The sequence below is a fragment of the Candoia aspera genome, chromosome 8 (genome assembly GCF_035149785.1).
Source record: "Candoia aspera isolate rCanAsp1 chromosome 8, rCanAsp1.hap2, whole genome shotgun sequence".
In the NCBI taxonomy this organism is placed as follows: Eukaryota; Metazoa; Chordata; class Lepidosauria; order Squamata; family Boidae; genus Candoia; species Candoia aspera.
In genome coordinates this window covers 64952065-64975595 of record NC_086160.1, presented here as the reverse complement: position 1 = coordinate 64975595, position 23531 = coordinate 64952065, and the positions used below count along the sequence as shown (strand labels likewise).

The window sequence follows — 23531 nt, the reverse complement described above, 5'->3', positions numbered from 1 at the left end:
GGCTTGCAGCTAAACCTCAAAAAAACCAAGATTATGGCAACCAGCTTGATTGATAACTGGCAAATAGAGGGAGAAAATGCAGAAGCAGTGAAAGACTTTGTATTTCTAGGTGCGAAGATTACTGCCGATGCTGACTGCAGTCAGGAAATCAGAAGACGCTTAATCCTTGGGAGAAGAGCAATGACCAATCTCGATAAAATAGTTAAGAGCAGAGACATCACACTGACAACAAAGGTCCGCATAGTTAAAGCAATGGTGTTCCCTGTAGTAACATATGGCTGCGAGAGCTGGACCATAAGGAAGGCTGAGAGAAGGAAGATCGATGCTTTTGAACTGTGGTGTTGGAGGAAAATTCTGAGAGTGCCTTGGACTGCAAGACGATCAAACCAGTCCATACTCCAGGAAATCAAGCCAGACTGCTCACTTGAGGGAATGATATTAAAGGCAAAACTGAAATACTTTGGCCACATAATGAGAAGACAGGACACCCTGGAGAAGATGCTGATGCTGGGGAGAGTAGAGGGCAAAAGGAAGAGGGGCCGACCAAGGGCAAGGTGGATGGATGATATTCTAGAGGTGACGGACTCGTCCCTGGGGGAGCTGGGGGTGTTGACGACCGACAGGAAGCTCTGGTGTGGGCTGGTCCATGAAGTCACGAAGAGTTGGAAGCGACTAAACGAATAAACAACAACATTGCCAAACTGCATCGTCTTATTCCTAACAACTGGAAGCATGCTATTTTAGGATAAATGGAAGAGGGTCATATCCAGGTGGGTTACCTTGGATGAAATAAAGAAAGCCTTATAGGCCTGAACTATGAATATTGGGGTAATATTAATCTTGAATGACATGGACTGTGAAAAGTGAGTGAGTGTACACTGTTGCTGTTTTAAACCTGCTTCCGAAGACTCAAAAAATGTGAGAATTAAGAGCACGTCTGAACGTGTCTAGCATTAGTATGAAACTGTCCTGTTTGAAAGGCACTCTGGGTGGCTAGTCTGCCCATGTACAAAGTACAGGTGAACTTTTCATAAGCTGTAAACTGAAAATAAATGCAAAGTTTAATGAGAATATATGCCTGTTTCTTTCCTTGTTAAAAATTATTTTCTAACTCTCTTGAAGTGGGTTGGGCAGTTTTATGTAGCACAAAGTTCTGGGACTGAACTTTTCTCTCTTGGCTGACAGAAAACCATGGCTGTGTGATTGAAAGAACTATGGAAGAAATGTAAGCATGATCTGACCAAATTTCTTTAATCTTGAATGTCCTATATATTAATAAGTAGGCTGAATTTGCTCTGAAAAAAAATGCTTATGATGCTAATAAAAAATAAATAAATAATAAATAATAAAACCTCCCAAGGTCACTCTTTGAGTGAGATGGGTGGTGACGAAATTCAAAATATAAATAAAATAAAATAAAATTATAGAAAAAGCAAACAGGTTAATTGTTGTAGAAGTTAACTAGGAAACTAGAACAAAGCTCCTGCTGTGGATCTATTGTGTAGCCTAGGGAAGGCTTTTGTCCAATACCACACTGCACAAATTTGTTGGGGATTAGGGGAACATTCGCTTGGAAGGGCTGCTTTTATATCCAAAGGCCAACAGCCTGTCATCACTGTGAATCACATGGGAAATACATGGTAAACTGGGAAGCTGTAGATAGCGGTATATGTTTCCTGTAGAACACATTTATCATTTTCCATAAGCCTGGATAGTCCTTTGCTGCTCTTTGTGAGATGCTAGTCTTCGGGGAGCTGTGGATGCACTTTCTGAAAGCCTTGCTCTCAAATGCTAAAAATTAGTCAGGGTTTTCTTTAATGGTTTTGAAGTAAAAAAAAATCTGAGACTGAAAAAGTGTAATGAATTCTGCTGTCCTCTTGGCTTCTGTTCTGTTTGGTCACATTTTGGCTCTTCACTAGAAATATGTTGCTGTTTTAAGAACAAATGAATAATTCTGATTTGTGCCAGAAGTTGAACAAAAGTCCTTTTGGGGAGCACTTCAGGTCTGTAGGCAGTGTGTGCAGTGTTCAATCCTATTCTAAAAAGAAGCATTCTGGAGATTAAAAAAGAGATTTTACTTAAAATGACAGTTGTTGCATCAAATGTTTGGTTACATTATAAGCAGTTTTATCCCTTAATTTATTTAAATGATTAAAGCCTGGGGCTATAGACAGCCCAATGGACATCAAGGGTGTTGATTGTGGCATCACATTTTCTGTCTCTATTTTAGTGGGTTCTCTTTTTGTGGATAGAGAAATTCCCCAACAATTTCCCAAGGCAAGACTGCTCCTTAGCAGTTATGGTAGGGCTGATATTGAAAAAGCACCCAGGAGGTGTTTTCTCATGAGCATTAGCAACAGTGCTAGTTTTACTAGTAGTGAATAAGAAATATAAAGCTAAGGAAAGGGAAGGCTAAGGAAAGTAGGATGAATAATTGTGGAGGAGTATATGGACAAGCTAGCCTTTCCGAAGAAGATCACTTAAATTGGACTCCTGTTGGAATGACTCTTCATTTAAAATTTTGATTTGAGAGAGTTTTTCCCTAAGATCAAGAGGAGCAAGGGGAATCTAGGAGGCCAATTGGCTTGCTGTAGTGATCATTGCAAAGCTGCTGGGATCTGTGTGCAAATTTTGCATTTAGGTCTTCTAATGGTAACAGAATATTAAGGAATATTTTCCAAGAGTGACTTTCCAAAGTCTTAACATGGATTTTTTCCCATTGGACAGTCAGTCACTGATGAGTCTGGGTTGTCTTGAATAGGTCAGGGACTCTGCAGAAGACAGAGTAGTCTCATGCCTATTGTAAAAAAAGAAAAACTCATACTCTTGAAAAACAATACCCCATTCTGGCTTGACATATCGTAAGCAGGATAGTGTGGACCTTCCTAAAGTTAGCTATACAGTTAAAATGGCATTGAGTTGGTGTTCCTCAGAATTTCTTGTTTAGGGGTCCCTACACTGGTACCTCTTGCTGGATTTCCTTCCTCCCTCCCTCCCTCTTTTTTTGAAGGGCTGTCTTTTAAAACCAATTCAGAAAAAGTTAAATTGCTATAGAATATGGTTGCAAAATTGCTAACTGGAATTAGATGGAACAAACATACTTTACTATATTACTCATGCCACCTTCATTGGTTTATGCCTGATTCATTTCCTACAAATATTAATATCTGAGGTTCTATTCCAAGAATCCTAACAAAGGGACAAAGAGTCTGAAACATCCTTCTGGTACTGCATTTTGTTTTGTCCCAAGCAAATTGCTTTTTAGTTTGTTTTCAGTAATTTCCAACATTTTAAATAATGTAACTGTTTGCATTGTTTGAACTGAAACTGTTTATATTGAAAATAAAAACATTTATCTTTAATATTTATACTGCATTGACTTGGATCTTAGTGAACATGTAGTTTGTTATATTAGTGAAATATAACAAATGCAAGAAAAAGCTATACAACAGTGATAGTGTAATAAAATGATACATAACAATAGCAATATATAACAAACCGAGGGAGAAGAATGTTCATATAATATTAATACAAAAGTAGTTTAGTTCTTTAACACATTATTACATTTAGGCCATATAGAAACAGACTTGATCCATATTTGGTTTTTTATGTTCTGAACCTTTTTTTATTTGATTTTTATCAAGTTGCATTTTTAATATATATGCAATCCACGAAATAGGGAGGTCTCTGACACCTTTGGCCAAACATTCTGCATTCACAGTCTTCTTTTTGGATGGTAATCCCCATTGCACCACATCACAACTTGATAAATTTGGAATTTGTCCATATTTTAGCTTGAGCAGGGGAGCACACGTGGCTGTGTGAAGAGTCATTTGCACATATCCTGTTGGAGCAGTTTGAGTGTGCAATAAAAACAAATTCTCCTGGAGCCACGGTTGTAATTCCCACTGGGGGAATAGGTTGAAAAATTTTGTGCTTGTCTATACTTGTGCCTGGAAAAAGGTGCAAGCATGAACACTTCAGCCTGCAGGAGGTGACCTAGCAGTTGAATGGCTGTGATACTTTGAACAATCAGTACATGACTTATCCTATTATCACTGAGATTATGGGCACTGTGCTTTGCAGCTGCTTGTTTCTGCAGTGGAACCTGTTCCCATCCATTAATTCTACACTCCCCTGGAGGCTTTCTCTTCCTTTTTAAAAAGTTGTTAGAGGGTCTTTTCTGCATGCAAGAGGATGAATGTAGGTGTCCTTCATTACCAAAGGCATGGTAGAAATAACAAGGCCAACCCGGCCATGACAATTGATACACAGGAGGATTAAATGATATAAAAAATGGTGATCCCCTGCACCTTGCACAAGCTAATTAATGCACTTCCTTTGCACACATGTAACAGTTTGCAAGCTGGCATTGTTTAGCTAGGCCTATGGAAGAAGGAAACACTTTGACCCAGGAAACAGAAGAAGGAGGATGCGTGCTTCTTTTTCTCATGCTGCTCTTGAAGGCAGGTGAGCTCTTCCAGAAAAATATGGTGGTGGGTCTGATTACAAGGGACCATATGAGAGGCTGAGCCCGTGGCTAAATAGTGGCTGTAACCAGGTTGAATTTAGGACCCTGCATGGCAAAGTGTACAGGGTATCTGGAATGTCTACTATTACATCTTTTAGGTATCTGTTAAAAATTGCCTCTTCATTGAGGTCTTTCCTGCATGCTGAAATAGTTTTGTCTTCTCCCTTGCTCACATGCTTTTTTTTTACTGTTTTAATTTACTATTTTCATTTTAACTGCTTATTGTAAATCACTTTGAAATTTATAATACTTGTAAGCTCTATATAAATATATTTTGTTGTATAATGTATTGTTGTAAGCCGCCCACAGTCACTTGCTGAGATGGGCAGCTATAGAAATCAAACAAACAAATAAATAAATAAATAAATAAATATTTAGTTATAATAATGTCCCTTTAGGGTAAAGCTTTAGGGTAAAGGTTAGAGCTTTTTCTTGACAGACTTTTATGTTCCTGAAAGAAGCATGGAACTGAAATGGATACTGGAATTCATCTAACCAAGTGTTTCCCAGCCAAAGCCCTTCCAGATGTATAGGCTTCAAATCCCAGAATTCTCCACTGTAATGATTGCCTATTCTAGAACACCATCAGACTCATGAGCAGGATCACAAAGATATCTGATTTATTACAGAATAGTATGCAGGATCACAAAGAAAGCTGAGAATGAAAAAAGTGCACCAAATGCAAACTAAAAACCTTCGGTACAAACGAGATTCCTCCCCCCGTAGAATCTTCCCAGGCTCACAATCCCAGGTGCTCCTAACGGCTTTTGATGGTCCGCGGGAAAAGTCCTTGAGCAGAGCACATAACCCAAACACATTCCATTGACATGAACATAGATAGAGAGCTTGGCACAAGGTTTCCCAGCAGTTCCCTCCCAAACAGAAACGCGCATCAGCGCCATGGCATGTGAAACGTTACGATGTACAGTGCACATTGAAACAGTGAACATGACATACTGCCCCCCCAAAAGAAAGAAAACACTAAGCGGCAGGCTTCAAAGGGTAAGCCAAGTGGAAATGGTTAACTAAATCAGGAGCATTAACGTGGCGAGCAGGCACCCATTCAGGATGAGGAAAGTGTTTCCAGCAGATCAGTTACTGGAGGGTGCCTTGAAGCTTGCGAGAATCAACGACCTCCTTGACTTCAAAGTGCTGCTGGCCATCAATCGTGATCGGAGCAGGAGGAGGAGGTTGGGGATGCCAGTGGGAAGAGGGGTGGATGGGCTTGAGCAGGCTGCAGTGGAAAACAGGGTGCAAGCGTTTCAAATTATGAGGCAGGTCCAACTTAACAGCAACTGGATTGATAAGACCAACAATAGGGAAAGGACCAATGAACTTGGGAGCAAGTTTTTTAGAGGGTTGTGGGGACTTGATGAATTTGGTAGATAGATATACTTGATCCCCAATTTTGAAATTGTGTTGCAAAGAACAATGTTTATCGGCTGGAAACTTGTAAGCAGCCTGGGCATCAGCCAAAGCCTGTTGAATCACCGGCCAGGAATCAGCAAGCTTAACAGCCCAGTCAGAGGCAGAACAGGATTGGGGAGGGGGTTGTGGCAGCTCAGGGATGGGAACAAAGTCATGACCAGAAACCACACGAAAAGGGGTTTGCCCGGTACTTTGATGGACAGCATTGTTGTAAGCCACTTCAGCAAAAGGCAGCAAGTCCACCCAATTGTCCTGATGGTAGTTAATGTATGCTCTAAGGAATTGTTCAAGGCGGAGTTCAAAATCTCAGTAGATCTGTCAGTCTCAGGATGGGATGACGTGGACAGTGCCTGTTTGGTGCCAATCAATTTTAAAAATGATTTCCAAAACTGGGAAGTAAACTGTGTCCCGCGGTCGCTGACCAAACGGGAGGGGCCATTGCTGAAGATTCTGGGAATTGAAGTCCATGCAACCAGAGAAAGCTTAGAGTGGAGAAAGTTCAACCTTTGCTGTTCATAACTTATGATTGCCATAGTTCTGTTTAAACATATTCAGTAAAGAGTACCCTACCATTTCCTGAGACAGTCTATTCCAAAACTGATCAGCCCTTATAATTAGGAAATTGCTTCTAAAGTTTAGCCAGAATTTGTTCCTGTATGTTTAACCCAAAGAATAGTAAAGGTAAAGGTAAAGGTTTGCCTTGACATTAAGTCCAGTCGTGTCCAACTCTAGGGGGCGGTGCTCATCTCCGTTTCAAAGCAGAAGAGCCGGCGTTTGTCAGTAGACACTTCTGTGGTCATGTGGCCGGCATGACTACACAGAACGCCCTTACCTGCCCACCAAAGCAGTACCTATTAATCTACTCACATTTGCATGTTTTCGAACTGCTAGGTTGGCAGGAGCTGGGACTAGCAATGGGAGCTCACCCCATCACGCAGATTCGAACCGCTGACCTTCCGATTGCCAAGCTCAGCAGCTCAGCGGTTTAACCCACAGCACCACCGCATCCCTTAACCCAAAGAATAGCAGAGATCAAATTCGCTTCATCCTCTTATTTTTTCAGCCTTATTTATTTGAACACAGCTATTTCTCTTCTTAATCTTTTAATCTTAGACAATCCATCTTTTGTTGTCTTAGACAAAATAAATTCAACCTTTTCACCTATTCTTCATTAAGATTTGGCTTCCTACATTCTAAATGCAGTTCTTGAGAACTGTGCTCGGTGGACTACACTGGATGTGACCACATCTACAGTGTATTTTATAATGCTCACCTGTTAAGGGCGTACAAATTTTCAAAGTTTGAAAGTAGATTCATAGACCCATGCATGTCCTGTTCACATAGTCCTGTTACCTGGATCATGTGGAGGGGGGTTAGTTTTTTGTCAAATTCCAAAACTGTGTTGACCCTGCCAATTAACACATGTTCCTGATGTCTGATTTAAAATATGTTAAGTAGGGTTAGGCATAGCTTGTACTTGGATGGAAGACCATGAAAAAAATCTCAGGCTGTGAATTAGATTGGAAGTACAAATCAATTCCAGAAGAAAAGAATGGCAAACCACTTCTGTACTGTTGCCAGGAAAACAACAGGGTTACATTCCTAACCAGGGTTTGAGCATCCAAGAGCATCTCAAATATATTCAGCTAAGCCAAGTCCCTTCAGTCAGCTAACTCCCTGACCCCCATGTTGTGAAAACTACTTTTCCTCAGGTTTCGTTGTTTCTCCTAACGTCCGCAATTGAAATGAAGTGCTAGAGAGACCCCACAAAAACATGGCTTCTCTAGACTTTCTGTCTCTGGCAATTTTACCCATCCCATACCCTCTCATGTGGCCACAGGGCAGAAAAGGGCAGAGGTATGTATGACCCCTGCCCAATCTCTCTGCAGAACCATTTTCTTCTTGGGAAAGGAAAAAAAAACCTGAGGAACACTGGTATCTGGGAGAACTGAAAACATGGCCTCTGATTAACCATATGAGTCATCCAAGTTCTTATGCTTCTGGCATACAGAAGTAAATTGGTTGACTGGGAGAAGGAATGGCTAGGTTGATTGCATCATACCAACAGGGCAGTGTTTCCCCACCCAGTGATACATCAATAAGTCTCTTGAAGCCGCAGAGATGAGCTTCCTCCACTGGGAAGTTTTGTGTTTTAGGTGATCATAGGTGGTAAGAAACCTCTACAAGTCATGCCATAGGCAGCTGTTGACAAGGATGTTGAATCAGACCTGAGGGTTGTACCAGGAAATAATTCTGAGAGGTTTGCCTGGGCAAAGTTCTAAAAAGTAAATCTTTGTAGTTTTTCCTGTTGAAATGAGTCTATTGACAACTTATTGGTAGGTCCAGGTAGATACTAATTTCACTCAAGCATGTTGTTACTTGAGCTTACAATTGTTCCATCTGAATCTGTATTGGAAGCACTATGCTGCTTTGTGTTGAGAATCCTTGAGGAACTGTGTAAAACCAAGATGTTTTTGTATTATCAGTCTTATGTTTTAGCATAAACTTAATTATTGCTGAGATTTTTGGTTTATTTTATACTGCTGTTTTTTAATAGTGTTGATTCTTCACTCTAGCCAGTTATTGTCAAATCCGCTTGGCTTGCTAGTTTTACATAGTTTTATTTGGTGGTGTCAGGACTGAATCCAAGATCCTTTACATGCAAAGTAGGATCTTGCCAATGAACTATGACCTTTCCCAACACATTGCACTACTTGTGTAGAAATTGTGGGACTGCATCATATCCTCTTGATATGCCTAGTATCATTCAGGAGCACAAGGAAGACTTCATGTTACTGTGCAGAGAAGACGCCAGTTCTACTCTTTCACAACTAGCTTTCTGTAAATCCTCCCATTTCTGTCACCTTTTACTCTGTGGCTTATCTAATATGGCAGTACAGGGATTCTCATATCTTCTACCATTTGAGAGAGGTAAAAATAATGGAGGCTAAGCATCTGCAAGATGGACCAGCCAAAGCATAAAACATCACCCAAATAAGCATAGTCTGGATTTATGAGGGAACTTTTAACTAATTAAATCAGCATACATATTTCTTCCTTATTTTTCCAGTATACCTTTGTCCATTTGCCTTTAACTTCATTTCCATCAGTTTTCTGGAGGCATGTAAAGCAGCAATTGCTAAGATACATGAAAACTGCCTATCCACTGCTTATCACTCCTCACCTACATTTACCATCTTAATTATGTTGGACCTGGCCCAGCAATCATAGTGGACATCAACTGCCATTGAATGAGGAGTGTCTGAGACCACTGTAGAACAAAACTGAAAACCTGGTGATTGGTCCAAATGTAGAGTTTGATGAATTCTGGGATAGAACATACTTTTTCTATGCTCTTTTCCTATGATAATTCTTCTAATTTACTCAAATAATTGAATCAAAGGGCTTGAGTTACTACATTATTCCCATAGTATACAAATGATATTCGTGATTAGAGAAAGAGAGAGTGTTCACCTTTCATGTGGCATTGTCGAATGTTTCCTCAGCACTCTATTTGAGGCCCAGACTTCTAAAAAGTGTAGAACGTAATTCCAATTAAAATAACAACATTCTACACTTTTTAAAAGTCTGGGCCTGAAATAGTAAAAGGTTTACCTTTACCTTTTATTAATTGAGGCCCAGACTTTTAAAAAGTGTAGAATGTTGTTATTTTAATTAGAATGCCTCTTGGGATAATCCACTTAAGAATGTGTATGAAAGTGATAGCGGGGCAAAGTCAGTGGACTTGTAACATCCCAAAAGTGGCTTAAAAAGACAGTCTGTGGAAACTGATAATTTTCAGTGCGATCCAAGCAACCCAATACTTGTATTTAAGACTATGAATGAATACAATTGTCCAAAACTTAATGTTATGAATAGCTGTTACATTGCTCCCTTGATGTGCTTGACCTCTACCATTTTTGTTCTTAATAATGAATAATTTCTTTATAAAGAGTGACTGATGGGCAATGCTGAATATGTTGAATTCTTCAACTACAGAGACTCATTGTCTCTTACTCAGTATTTTTGGTGCTAGATTATTGTGTCCTCTGTGCGCTTAAATCTACCTAAGGTTTAACTCAGGGAACAGCAATAGGAGAGAGAATCCAGGCTAGATAAATTATGTATGATTGCTTGTGCCAAGGTTATCAGTTTCATATTTTGACTCCTTGGTTCATTCATATGATGGAATATGAGGATGACCTTGGAAAACAGAGGAAAGAGATACTGCCTAGGGAACGATCAGACAAAAGGAAAGGAAGTCCATGAGAGGATATTGGTTTAAAGAAGAAACTTAGGAAAGACCCACCCTTACCACTCAAGCGATAAACAGGGAGGGCAGGAGATTTTTTCCTTCAGACTTGCAAGATTCTGTTAATGTAGCCTTACAGTGAAGTAGAATTAGTTCATCTAGTCATGTTTCCTGTCTGGTTTACCTGGAAGGGCTGATATTCAACTTTGTCGTTCAACTTCTGTAACTGTCAAATTCCAAAATAACATTAAACAAATTGGCTGATGGCTGATGACTCATTGTGGTTTAATGCCAAGTTAGGAGTGATTCTGAGTTAAAACCTTAAATCCAGTTTCAGTCTCCAGTGTATGAAGGATTGGCAAAGATTGCCAAGATAGCGTTCTCAGAAATACTATCTGTTCCATGTTCAGGTCCAGCTAGACAGGCAAATGTGGATGAGATGATGGTGTCAGGTAGGAGGATTTAGATTTGTTATGCACCACGGAACATTTTGGGGAACAAGTCAGTTTGGTCTAGTGGTTAAGGCAATGGGCTAGAAACCAGGAGACTGTGAGTTCTAGTCCCGCCTGAGGCATGAAAGCCAGCTGGGTGACCTTGCGCCAGTCACTCTCTCTCAGCCCAACTCACCTCACAGGGTTGTTGTTGTGGAGAAAATAGGAGGAGGAAGGAGTATTAGATATGTTTGCTGCCTTGAGTTATTTATAAAAAAATAATAAAGGCGGGATAGAAAATAAACAAACTAATACAAGAGAGATGGATTTCCCTTGTACTGAAAGAGAACCAGATTGCTGGCAGATAACATCAAAAAGGTGTTGTTAACATCAGAGTAGCTTTTTGAAAAGTTTGTGAAGCTCCTTCCCACAAAGCATTTAGAAGATAATTGAAAATGGTTTTACTCCATCAAGGCTTCAGGCCTAATTAAGGGTCATTGGCATCTATCTTTGGGGAAGGTGTTGATCTATTATTATAATTTTCAATGTGTTCTTTTGTGCCCAGAGTCTTCTAATCTGTACGTTGTAAAACTGTAAAATGAATAAATACACAAATAATTGATCTCTGAGAGTGAGCATCCAGTTTGAAAAGATGTAGATATTTCAGGAAATTCTATAAGGGACAGGGCTAATGTTGCAGATGGGCTGCTTAGGGGTCAAGTTTGTTGGGAGACAAAATGGCTGTGTAAAAGACTCATTCCAACAACATTTGAAAAAATGGCTCTGGGATAAGAGGGCCTGACTAAGAAATAGAGAGCAAAGAGTAGAAATACATGGGCAATTCTCTCAATGAAGGGAGGTAACAAGTGAGTTGAGTTGACATGGACAGGGAATTACCCCAGGGAAGTTAGTTCTTTAAAAATTATGCTTCAGGGAACAATGAAGTTGTTTCAACCTTATCAAGCTTTTAACATTGTTCTCTTATTTTAATTTTTCTCTTTTGCTTAATTTTCCTGCATTGAAAATTCCTCCATTGTACGATGTCTGATTTTTATTTTTCTATATGACCTGTGCATTGCCTTAAGTGTTTTTATTTTGGGAGGCAGAAAGCTATTCCTTCATATAAAGCATCTTGCTAACGTAATAAAATGGCAAAATAGCAAAACCAGATAATTAAAATTAATCTAGCCAAGACCAGACCATTCAAATTGAATTTTGCAAAGCATAAGAATAACAGAAAATGCACCCAAATGATATCAAAAGCCCTTCTGATGAGGAAGCCACTCCATATGAAGACAGTGTATCCTCTAAAAGTGGCAACCACAAATTATGAAGTAGGTTTGTCAGGGGGAGGCAAACACATATGAATTTCTTAATGGGTCTATCTTGCTGTGGCTGTGGCACAGGACTCCAGTGTACTCCCTGGTCTCTGCAGGATGGCCTTTTCTTATGATTTGTGAATGGAAGAGTTTTAAGTTTTACTTTAATATATTTGAAAACTATGAAGAATCTTGTAGCATTTTAAATATTAATTTATTATAGCATAAATAGAAAGCCATTGCTTGCCGAACCCTCAAAATGAAAACTAGAGACGTAGATGTTCAGCACAATGGCATCGCGTCACATGTGATGTACTTGGCCTCTCCCTGCAGACACCCATGTCTAGAGAACTGATGTGCAGAGGGTACATTGCAGAAAACGGGATCGTTGTTAAGTCACACCAGCTCAGGGATTAGCAAACTTGGTCTTTTAGATATAGGATTGAAATTCAGCCTACTTCTTACATTGACCATTGATGGGAATTGGAATTCAGCAATATCTGGATGGTTGCACATTGCCCATCTATGATTTAGCTGCTAAATATGAACTGACTTGTGAGACAAAATATGTTGGCAGTATTTTTACTATGTGTTTAATAAGAAATAAACCTGCAGTCAATTTCCAGTCATTTTTTGGATAATGAAGACAACAAGTAGTACTAGGATAACTGACATTTTTGCCTGAATTGTGGTTAACCTAATCTCTCCTCCTATCGAACCTGGATGAGCAGTCACTAGGGAGTTCATTCACAGTTTCTTCTGCCATGTATCGGTCTCCCCATAGCTCTTTCCCTCCCAGTTGACATAACCATTTCAGCACTATTGGGTACTCTCTTCCTAGTGGTCAGTCTGAGAAACTTATAAAGAAATAATTTTATCTTTTAATTTTATTTTGATATCATTCCCCCACCCCCGTAGCTGGAAGATCATTTAGAAGAGCTGCACTGCTGAGGGTATAATGCATTCCTTTGTCCAGAAATTCTAGTAATATGAAAGGGTTTGTCCTCTACACATCGTTAAGTATTCCATGAACTCTGTTTTCTGGATCTGTCATACCCATGGCAGATTTGACCTCCACTTCTGAGGGGTCACCTTATTTCTCCCCCACACATGTCCTTTCTTCCCAGCTACTATAACTCTGAAGGACATTCCATAGCTCTGGTCTTTTGAAGTATAGAAATATTGTGAATACACATAAGTAGTTGGGAAGAAGGTTTTTTTTCCCCCTCAGATTTTTTATTTAACTAGTAAAAACTGGAAGGAGCAAGAAGGAGAATCAACATACGCATACCCTTGTCTTCTTTCTTTACGAATAATTGCTGGTTTGGGCCCAGAGGGATAAGAAAATAAACTTATATTTATTGTAATTATTTCTATGCTCCCTGGCCTGCTGGGCATCTTTAAACAATGTATGAAGGTTGAATGAAAATAATGCCTCCGGTGTTATAAGTCACCAAAAGATGTGCTAGAAGCTCTGATGTGTTCTTTAGCATCTGTTCTTTCAGTTGGTGGGAAATTGCTGTGAGAAAAGGTGCACTGCTACTGTTCATGAAATGGAAGCTTTCAATGAGTACTCATCAGTGTGCTTTAAGCAATGCGCTGTAATTGAATTTTTGAGTCCCTCCAATTGAACTTCACCACAAATGCAGGTTGTTTATGGTAAGGCCTGTGTTGAGGCTCAGTGAACCTTATGTCCATATAGACTATATTACAGCTGTGAGCTTTGTTGGAATCCTTTGACTCACAGCCTCTTGACTCAAAATTTGACCACAAAAACCTTAGTTTCTGCAGCCTACTCACAAGGAGCAGCTCTCTGGAGTACATGTGGGCAATCTCGCGGTCTCTCCTTTTTCTGGAGAGACTTTCCAGCCAGAATTCACTGTCTGGCTGCCAATCTCTGCCACAATGCTGTCCCAGCTCCTTCAGGGACATCTAGTTCGCCATGAATCCTCACCCGAAATCCACTGACCATGTCTTCCTGAGTATCAGTATTTTGAACAGGGAAGCCTTCTCATTTTGTAAGACATCACACTCTCTGAATTCCAAATGTGCCAGCTATCCCAGAAACATTATCTGTCTATTTTTTATCTGATCTGACATCCTTATTTTACCAAAGATTCCAAGGGTTTAGATCTAGAACCTTATTTATGCAAAGCCTGTGCTTGGCCTCTGAACCATGCCAACCTTAGCTGTAATAGTGGGAAAATACAGGAGCTCTGATGAAAAAAAGATTGTAAAAAGGGCAATGTATAAGGATTTTTGCACTTGGTTCTGTGTAATTCACTGAAATCAAAAGGTACATGTGCATAACCTCTGAAATGAATCGGAAAGAGAGTGTATCTGAACTCATGCTCCATTGCTGTATTGCTTTTTGTGGTACAAAATGAGATGGCTTTATACTGAAATCATAGAAGTAGAAATGAGATAAAAGTCAATGTAGAAGTCTCCCATGGCATGAAAATAGCTCTTATTTTGTCTGAGTTCCCTGCCTTCTACAGCAGCCCTCTGGGCAGTGCCAATATTGCCTTCAGATGGCTGCAGGAAGATATGTAACAAACATCTAAATCCAAGGAGAGGATATTTGTCCCTTTCGTTCCCCCTGCCTGTGGTTGCTCTCATTTATTATTCCGTTGAGTATACAATAGGAGTTACGTTATGATTATAATAGGTCTGTACAAGATATAACAGTGATAAGCCATAGCAAAATGGCTGAGACCATGCACTGCAATCCAAGATTCCTGGTTCAGTCCATGTCTATTGTGGATCAAACAGCAGGATATCTAGAAGAGTATGTTTGGAGTTCAGCAAAAAATCCTGGATCTCTCTTTAAAACAGTGTTTCTCAACCTTGGAGACTTTGACTCCCAGAATTCTGGGACTTGAAGAACACACATCTTAAAGTTGCCAAGGTTGATAAACACTGTTTTAAAGTATTTCACATATATTGACTGGGGTGACATGTCATACTAAGCCATAATGTGATTCATTTGGTTTTGGTTTAACATGCCCATGAGCTTAGCCATTGTGGTTTGTAAACCATTGTTTCTAGCTTATCATAGTGTATAAATCCTGCCACTACATCCTGTTCAAAAACATGTTTAAAACAAATCATGGCTTAGTTATAATCCTTGTGACAGGAATGAACAAATCTGAAGCTTGCAAGATCTGCTTTCTTTTTCCTCTTTAGCACTGAGATCCAGCAACTGGAGTCTATAGTGATAAAGCTAATTCTTTAAAACCAGAACTGAATGGGATTAAGAGTTTTTTTTTTCACACAAAAATCTCCTTTAGGTTGCTCCATGCTTTCTTAATTTCAGTAGATTGATGTGGGATTGGTTGGTTTGTGTGCCAGTTTCTTGCTACTCTTGTTAGTAACCTTGCCAGAACTCTTGCCAAACTACAGAAAATCCTCTGTGTTGGCTCACTATAATTCCTGTCCACTCCTGCTCTATGATAGGCTTTATGATGGGCTGGAGGATAAGACTTGGCAAAGGGTTCCTATTGTGTTGGTGCCAAATGAGAGATCCACATAAAGTTATAGGTTAATCATAGACTAGCCTTCCCTATGGACCTCTCATAATTCCTCTGTAAGGCTGGGAAATTATGGGACTTGACATAAACCACCTAGAAGTCTGCAAGGGATTGTCATTAGACTGAGCCAGCTCTTAGGTTTTTTGGAAAGCAGTAGCTAATCTTATGGATTGCCCTTTCCTTTGTACATGAATCTAAACCTAACTTTATTTTCAACTATCTTTAAAAACAGTTCTTACTTAATAAACAAGAGCAACCCTCTCCTTTTTAATATCAGTGCATATCTTGTATATGCAAACATTGGAAGTGACAAGTGAGATTGGGGGGGAGTCAGTGGATTGGAGCCATTGGGAACTGCTCAGCTGAACAAAACCATGAGAAGACCAGCATCAAATACCAGAGAATTTTAGAGATCTGGAAACATGTTATCATTCCTTCTTGTGCCTTGTATAATCTGAAGTACTTTTTCTGATTCATGTTCTTATATGATTATGGTTTTTAACTTTATGAAGTTATGACTGAATCTTTTGAACCAGGTTGAGGAGCCCCAAAGTACACTAGAAGGTAAAATCTCTTTCAGGTTAAGCTCAACTCCTGGTGTTCTGAGGCACATATCCATGACATTTCCTTGGCAGCGGTGTACAAATGGTCTGGCATTGCCATCTTACGAGATGTTTTTCCAACCTCCCAGTCTAGTCAATCCATGGAGGTCTTCCATCCAAGGAGTAAAGAGCTCAACCCTTCTAGTTTCCAAGCCCAGACAAGATTAGCCAGATGCTGTCATTTGTTGAGATTCCTCTTTGGATTTGGCATAAGGCTAGTTTTTTCCCCCATTAATTGCAAAGCAACATTTAGAAAGCAATTATACGTACAATTCTAACTTAACTGTATCTTCTTCCCTTTATACTGTCTGTGAGAATATGGTGTATGTTACTATCTCCACGATGCCTTCATCCCAATTCTGTAAATGCTGCTACAGGCCTTTCATGTCTCAATGTTAAGTGTAAAAGACTAGTAGTACAACAACTCTGGAATGTTTTTCCCTTGGTGCCAGTGTGATAGGCATCAGAGAGGAGGGGTGATTAGGGTTCTACATGAGACATCTCTTTGGTGAACCCTCAGGCTATTTGCAGATATCATGATCTCTTTAGACTCTTATGAAAATTGTCACTAATGATGATGAATGTTTCAGAAATGTCTATAGGATTAATCTCTTAAGCTAGTTGCAACTTGCAAAAATGAGTTGTCTGTCTAAGATCATTTTATACGTGCAGTGTTGAAAGGACTGGTTGGTAGCTTGGTTCCCTTGGGTAAAGGGAGAGCTGATCCCACAATCTTATTCCATCTGCCATTATAACCCAAGTTGTTTTAAAAGGCATGTGGATTCCTGATGCAAAGCTGTCTTTGTTCCAAAACCTCAATCAGATTTCTAGGGATCCCTTTTATTGACAATGGCAACCTTTTCCCAACAGGACCTTGAAAAGATTCATAAAATTCTACCTGTCCTTCAGTTCTTAATTAACCAGAAAAAAGAAAAAGCCCTTGAACATGGCAGAAACAGCCAAAAGCCATGTGATCTTAAGCCTGCGGTCTCTATAAGTGTTTTGACAAGTTAAATGGGTAGGAAAGGCCGTTCTTAGTTATTCTGTTAAAAGCCATTTATGAGAATCAGTAACAAGATAATTTTCTGTTGGCAGGTAAATTTGAGTCAAGGATTAATCTTCCTTGGAGGCACACAGCATTTTTCTGGGAAGCTGATTCATCATAGGTCATCTGTGGGATAAACACAGACCATTCAGGAAAACATCTATCAGGGATAGCAATCTTTTTTTGACTGGGAGGCACATTTAGAATTTTGAGATCATGCCAAGTGTCACAAAATAGCTACCGTGGGGAAGGTGGGACTTTACGAAACGGTTATCAGCAAAGCACCTATTTACCAGAAGGGGAACAGCTATACCAATTTGCCACCATCACCTGCTGCTTATCAAGATTCTTACTACTGTGCTAGTTTACCTTTATTTATATTTTTTTCTGAGCAAGTAGGTTTAAAAAAAAAAACTCTGGGCTGCAGCCATCAACCTTTCTAAGAATATTGTGTTTTGGGGGCCTAGAAACATTTAAGAACATAACAGTTATTCTAGGGGGTGGGGGGCTTGTTTTGTTTTTTAGCATGCCAGCTTCCTAGTAATTTATTTAAACTATGGAGGGAACAGAGAACCTGACAGACACCCAAGGGAATTATTTAAGTATATCGGCCGCATGTTGCCAGTCCCTATTCTGGTTTTCAGTTCTAAGTGTCTTATCATTGACCTAAGCAGACACATAAGTTACACAACATATCTGATGAAGTGAGCTATAGCTCATGAAAACTTTTGCCTTTCAATAAAATTTGCTAGTCTGAAAAGGTGCTACCTGACTCCTTCTGATTTTTGGCTGCCATAGACTAAAATGGCTCTCTTCCAACAATGACAATACTTTGAGTAATTCCATGAAAAATATTATTTAACTAGTACAGTACACCTTATGATGGCATTTTCAATATTTTAATTTGTTTTCTGTTAAAGAGGATTGTGGCTTTGACTTGTAAATGAAATACAGTAGGTTAGAAATGAAGTCAAGTCATTATTTTTGCTGTCCTGCCCAGAAATCCACACATCTGGAGAGTGACCAGATTGGAGAAAGCTAGTTTACAGTATTTTATGTCCTTGTGGCCTGTTCAACAAAGCAGCTTTGCCAGATGGGTGAATCAAGCTTGTTTGGCTCAAATCTCAATTATGAGCACAACCAAGATAAGGATTGTATGACTGAATATTATTAAACAAAAAAAACACCCTTGTCATAATTATTTATTGCCTAGAAAAAATAAGCAGTTATTAACAGTAGTAAATGATTACTAATATCTCTTCAGCTCATTTTTTAAACCATTTATTTAAAAAGGGTTATGAGTTCTGAGACATTCTGCTCATCACTTTTATTGATCGATTAGGTTCAGTGTCATTAGTTGTATTATGTTATTTAAAAATGCTATTGTAAGGAGCAGACAATGCATCTAGTAGGACAGGTTATATGGAGCAGTCTCTATTTAGATGGCCTATGTTTATGTGCGAATATATGAATAAAATCCATCTCTTAATATGAAGATTATGAATCAAGAATCATGATTATTTAAGGGCCATTCTTGTTCACAGGGATTAAGCTTCCTTTTCATCTGTATTTATGAGGCTTGAGCAAAGAAAATTGCTGGATTCATCCTCTGAAAAAGGGTGTGTTTTTCTTCTTAAAAAAGATTGGTTGCTGTATGGGAAGTTGGTTTGGTTTCACACGTTACATCAGAGAAACAGGTTCAGCTGGTTCCTGGTTGAAGAGAATAAAAGTAGGTGTGTTTTGTGGAGGAAAAAAAATATCCATTGTGAAATCAGGTTGGTGTGAAAGATTGAGTGACACATCAAGCAGAAAACGGTTTGAATTTTGACATCAGTAGGCAAAAGTTGAGCCGTTAATTGGAGTCACCTCACTTTAACATTTAAGGCTTTCAGGGAGAGGATGGGAAATACAATGGCTTTTGAAAATTGAACAATAAGATTTTTTTCTTTTTTGGTTGCTTTCAAGAGCAGAACTCAGTGGACAGCATAAACTCATGTGGTTGCTTGTGGAAGTTTCTAAAATTAGAACTCAGTGGACACTAATCTATTTAAGCACCTTCTTTGCAGTTAAAAAGCCAGGGTGCAAATAATATTTGAAATGCAACAGCAGATCCCATTTGCATCGTTGGCTCTTCTGGAATTCCACAAAATTTGGAGGTCTCCATGATGATCATCCCTATTCAATCACTTCCTTGTGTGCCACAATCCTACTGTAAACTACTTATCCAACAATGATTAGCCCTGGCAGGGAATTCCCGCTGATACCAGTGAAATCTTCCTTCCTCCGGCTAATAACAGCTTGGGCAATATATAGATTTCTGAGACAATTATGGTGGGTAGGGAAAGGGGTAACCTATCTCACCCACATGCCTTGGTCATAATCTTGCTCATTTCTTTTCCACCATAGCCTTTTAAAAAATGGGATAAAAAGTGCATGTTATATATGCACATACGATTAATATTGCATACAGTTTGGCCCCCAAACATTTTCCTATGAATCATCTCACTGCCTTTCTTACAGTAGGGCATTCAGCCTTTCTCTAAGACCATCTCTATATTTTGACTTCCTTTGACTCACTTTCCTTTCATGTCCCTAATAATTTCATGGGCTATCCAAAATCGACCTAATTTCTAGAGTCCTGAAACCATGTTGTCAAATTACAGCACCACAGTGCTTGACTATGTTTAAATATCCTGGAAGGAGCAGTGAAAGTCATGTAGATATGTGGGGGGGATAGAATACAACTTTATGATGTATTTCTGGGGATGATGATGACGATGAACCTGTGCTTTGGAGATCAGAGATTGCATGACTACAGCATTTTGAGGCACATTATAAAGATAACATTGCAAACAAGTTTTGTCTTCTCTTTTCATCGTTGTGCAGCCTTTGATTGATTTAGGAGCATAGTAATGGAATCTTACTATTTACTCCAGGAACCTGTGGTACTTCAGGTGTTGCTGAAGACAGATCCTACCATCCAGGATGGCTGGGGCTGTGGGCAATTGTAGTTAGCAACATCTGGGATGTCACGACTTGTGAATCCCTGATGCAGTCCAACCCTCTGCTGAAGTTGGATATCACTTCGGTAGCACTTGTATAGGTGACCATCCAGCTGTTTATTCTGCCAGTGCCTCCATCTATTCCATTTGCAAATCATTCCCAAGGCAGCTTAAACCAACCTATGATTGCTTTATGATCCGTGAATGCCAAACATGATTGATGATGAGCTTCAAGGAGCACTTTCTGTAATCACTGCTCAACCGGAACTAGCCAAAAGCTGACTTTCTGTGCCTCAAATCTGCCAATCACTGCACTGACCTCCTGCACCCCTCTGGAAAAGTTGCAGTGGTCCTGTGAAACAAAAAGGTTCAAAAAGAGGTTTCAGTTCACTGTGGTACTACTCTGGCAAGTCCCACCAAAGTTGGGATAGTATAGTAAACCAGCAAAGCAGTGCCTGGGGGCTTTCCCCCAAGTTGGGCTGAGTGAAATGGATCAGGGGGGTGAAAGAAGGGAGCCATGGCAGGTACAGTGAAAAAGAAAATGCCCACATTTTGCAGGCTGGTAATAATTTCTTCTTTAAAATTAATATGATTCTGGCACTCTTTTTTATATGCTTTTTCTACCCCAATTATGGTGTAATTTCATCATGGCAGTTTCAGTCTTGCAAATGACAGCTGGAAAGCAGCTCCTTTCTTTTCTTTTTTAATGAACAATTGAGTTTTCAAGCCAGTTTATAGATTGAGCCATCAACTTTTGCCCTCCAATGTTCCAATTTTTTCTGGTTTGTTTTTTCCCATCAGCATCTGTAACAGTTGAGATTATATTCTACTGTATATTGCTTTTCTTGTATTTACTATCAGAGCAAATGCACATTGTCAGAGTAGATTAATGGATTAAAATAAAAGGTTCTTAAGAAACCAGTGGCATTGTCAATTTGATCTTTTATCTCCCAGACATCTGTACCATTACATAGTTCTTTCTTCAGGTATACATCTGTGACACACAAATCTTGGCAGTTCATATTGATGGGATTACAACCAAGTATGAAACTGCTTCAGGCATTTTTAGTAAGCTTGAATTTTTAAACAGAAGCTTTTACTTGTATTATGTTACATGAGCTTAACCTTTCTGTTGAGAAATACCAGAATAGCAGGACCAACCCCAGATTCAGACAGATTAGATAGAAACCTCTCTCTCCCACACTTGTGTAGAAAACAGAAAGATGGCTCCAAGTGTGGTTGTATCAGTTTTTATAAAAGCCACTGCAATAAAATTTTCAGTGCTGTGTGTACCATTTTTTAGAATATTTGAGTCCCTTCAGTATTGCATGGTTGCAGGACATGCTGAATTCTCAATGGGCTGTTTTGGGTTCTCTATTTTACAATATATTTAGATGAATATGTTCATACTGGTATTTATCCTTCTCCCAAACCTGTTGGCCTTTCCTTTTGACTCCTTTCGTTATATAAGAAACTAGGCTAAATTTACTATGAGAGTATATAGTTGAAGTCCATGAAGATAGTTTTTCCATTCACATTTCAGTGTTCTTTTTTCTTTGTGTTACATGTGATACAATATCTTCTATCTTACGTATATATTTTTGTCTTCTAGTTATACAGATTGGGGGTTTCTTATATGCCCACAGACATTTTAGCCATTCTTCTCTATATTTATGCACGTTTCTTTAGAAAGTCAACATATAACTGCAAAGATAAGTTTACACATGTGTAGATAATGCTTGATGATAGAAACTAAGAGTAAGGAAGTAGAATAAATTATGCACAAGAGGGAAACCGTATTAATGTAGGAATTTGCATAATTTAATTATTTCAAAAGTTAGCTTTCTTTGAAGTTGATTTTCCCCCATGACAGATGTCTCATGATACCATATGAAAAAATGCTGACATTTGCCATTTTAAGGGGTTTGTTGTTGTTTCTTTAGCAAATATAAGATCTTTTGCAATAAATTGTTGTCTTGGGGATGAGGATATATACAATAGGCTATACCTATTTGTATGTGTGGTCATACGTACTGGTGTATATCCTCATATGGAAGAGGATATAGAGTAGTCAAGTAGGAATGGATGGTCTGCTTAAGCTGTACTGCAGTGTCACCTCCACAAATAATTGGAAGATACTATTATCATTATTAGAACAGATTGCTGAAGTGTAACTTGCAGCATTAGTAGGGGATTTGGGGAATTGTAGTTTATCAGCATCTGGGCATGCATTGCTTATCTGTGCAATAGGGATTTATGGTATTTAAAAGCATATATCTTAAATGCCAAAGGGTTCAGATTCAATCCCTTCTGTCTCCAGGAATGACTAAAAAAGTTTTATCTGAAATCTGAAGAGTCCCTGCCAGTCCCAAGGGGGCCTGCCATCTGCAACCTGCTGGGCCACACTAGTTGAGAATTCAAGTCCCAACATATGTAACAGACACAATTTTGAGGAAAGTTGGTGTAAATGGTGCTCAGCTAGTAAACCAGTGGTCCGACTGGCCAGAGGCAGCTTTTGATGTTTCCTAAATGAAGATCTTCCTCTAGGCTGCCAATCCTGATTTGTGGTAATCATGAAATTATTCTTATAGTTGCTGAATTTATGGCAGAGCTTTGGTGGGGAAAAAAGTCCTAATATACTGTATATTTAATGGTTTGTTGTAAATTTAATGTGGAAGTAAGGCAAGTTTGAGTCACAGCTGTGTCCATCAAAATAATTGTTGCCTTAGAATAAAATTTGTCCTAAATTTAGTACAAATGCTGAATGGAAAGAGTACCGATGCATTCTTGAACAAGTGTTGTCTTGTCTTGCTCAGATAAGATGCACGTGTCATTAGCTGAAGCCCTTCAAGTTCGGGGAGGACCACTACAGGAAGAAGAAATATGGGCTGTATTGAATCAAAGTGCTGAAAGTCTTCAAGAGTTACTCCGAAAAGGTAAGGCCTGGATTTTAGCACCAAGTCGGGTGTGTTGGGGTAGGATCACATGGGATGGAAAATTAATAAAAAGAATTGAAAATTTAAATAAGTCATCCAACACATGGAAAGGGATTCAGCTTGCTTTCTTTTATCTACAAAATTTAAATTCCTTGTTAAATGGAAAAGAAATATGCCAAACACATCCATCATCTCAGTAACTCTGTGTGTATTAACCAGAAATCTGGGAATGGAAAACAGTGTTCTCATTCCTAAAGAATTCTCTACCAAGGGCAAACTGACACCTCCACATATCAATATATTTTAGGTATCCCTTGTCAACATCTGTGGGACCACAATATTATTATTTTTAAAAAGAATTTTAAAATTCTGAAAACTCATGAGATTGCCAAATAGTACATGTAATCTCTCATGAGATCTCACAAAACCTCAGGCACAAACCCTAAAATCTTTAG

At 39.0% G+C, this 23531-nt stretch overlaps 1 protein-coding gene across 1 annotated transcript in view; it reads left to right on the top strand.

Annotated features, from left to right (window-relative positions):
• The first annotated feature begins 22961 nt into the window (after window positions 1-22961).
• The window catches only part of PTPN13 (protein tyrosine phosphatase non-receptor type 13), a 122355-nt gene continuing 121785 nt past the window's right edge, over window positions 22962-23531 (top strand). Inside the window, exon 1 of the mRNA XM_063310718.1 lies at window positions 22962-23076. Coding sequence (XP_063166788.1) covers window positions 22962-23076 — 115 coding nt within the window. The remainder of the gene's footprint in view (window positions 23077-23531) is intronic.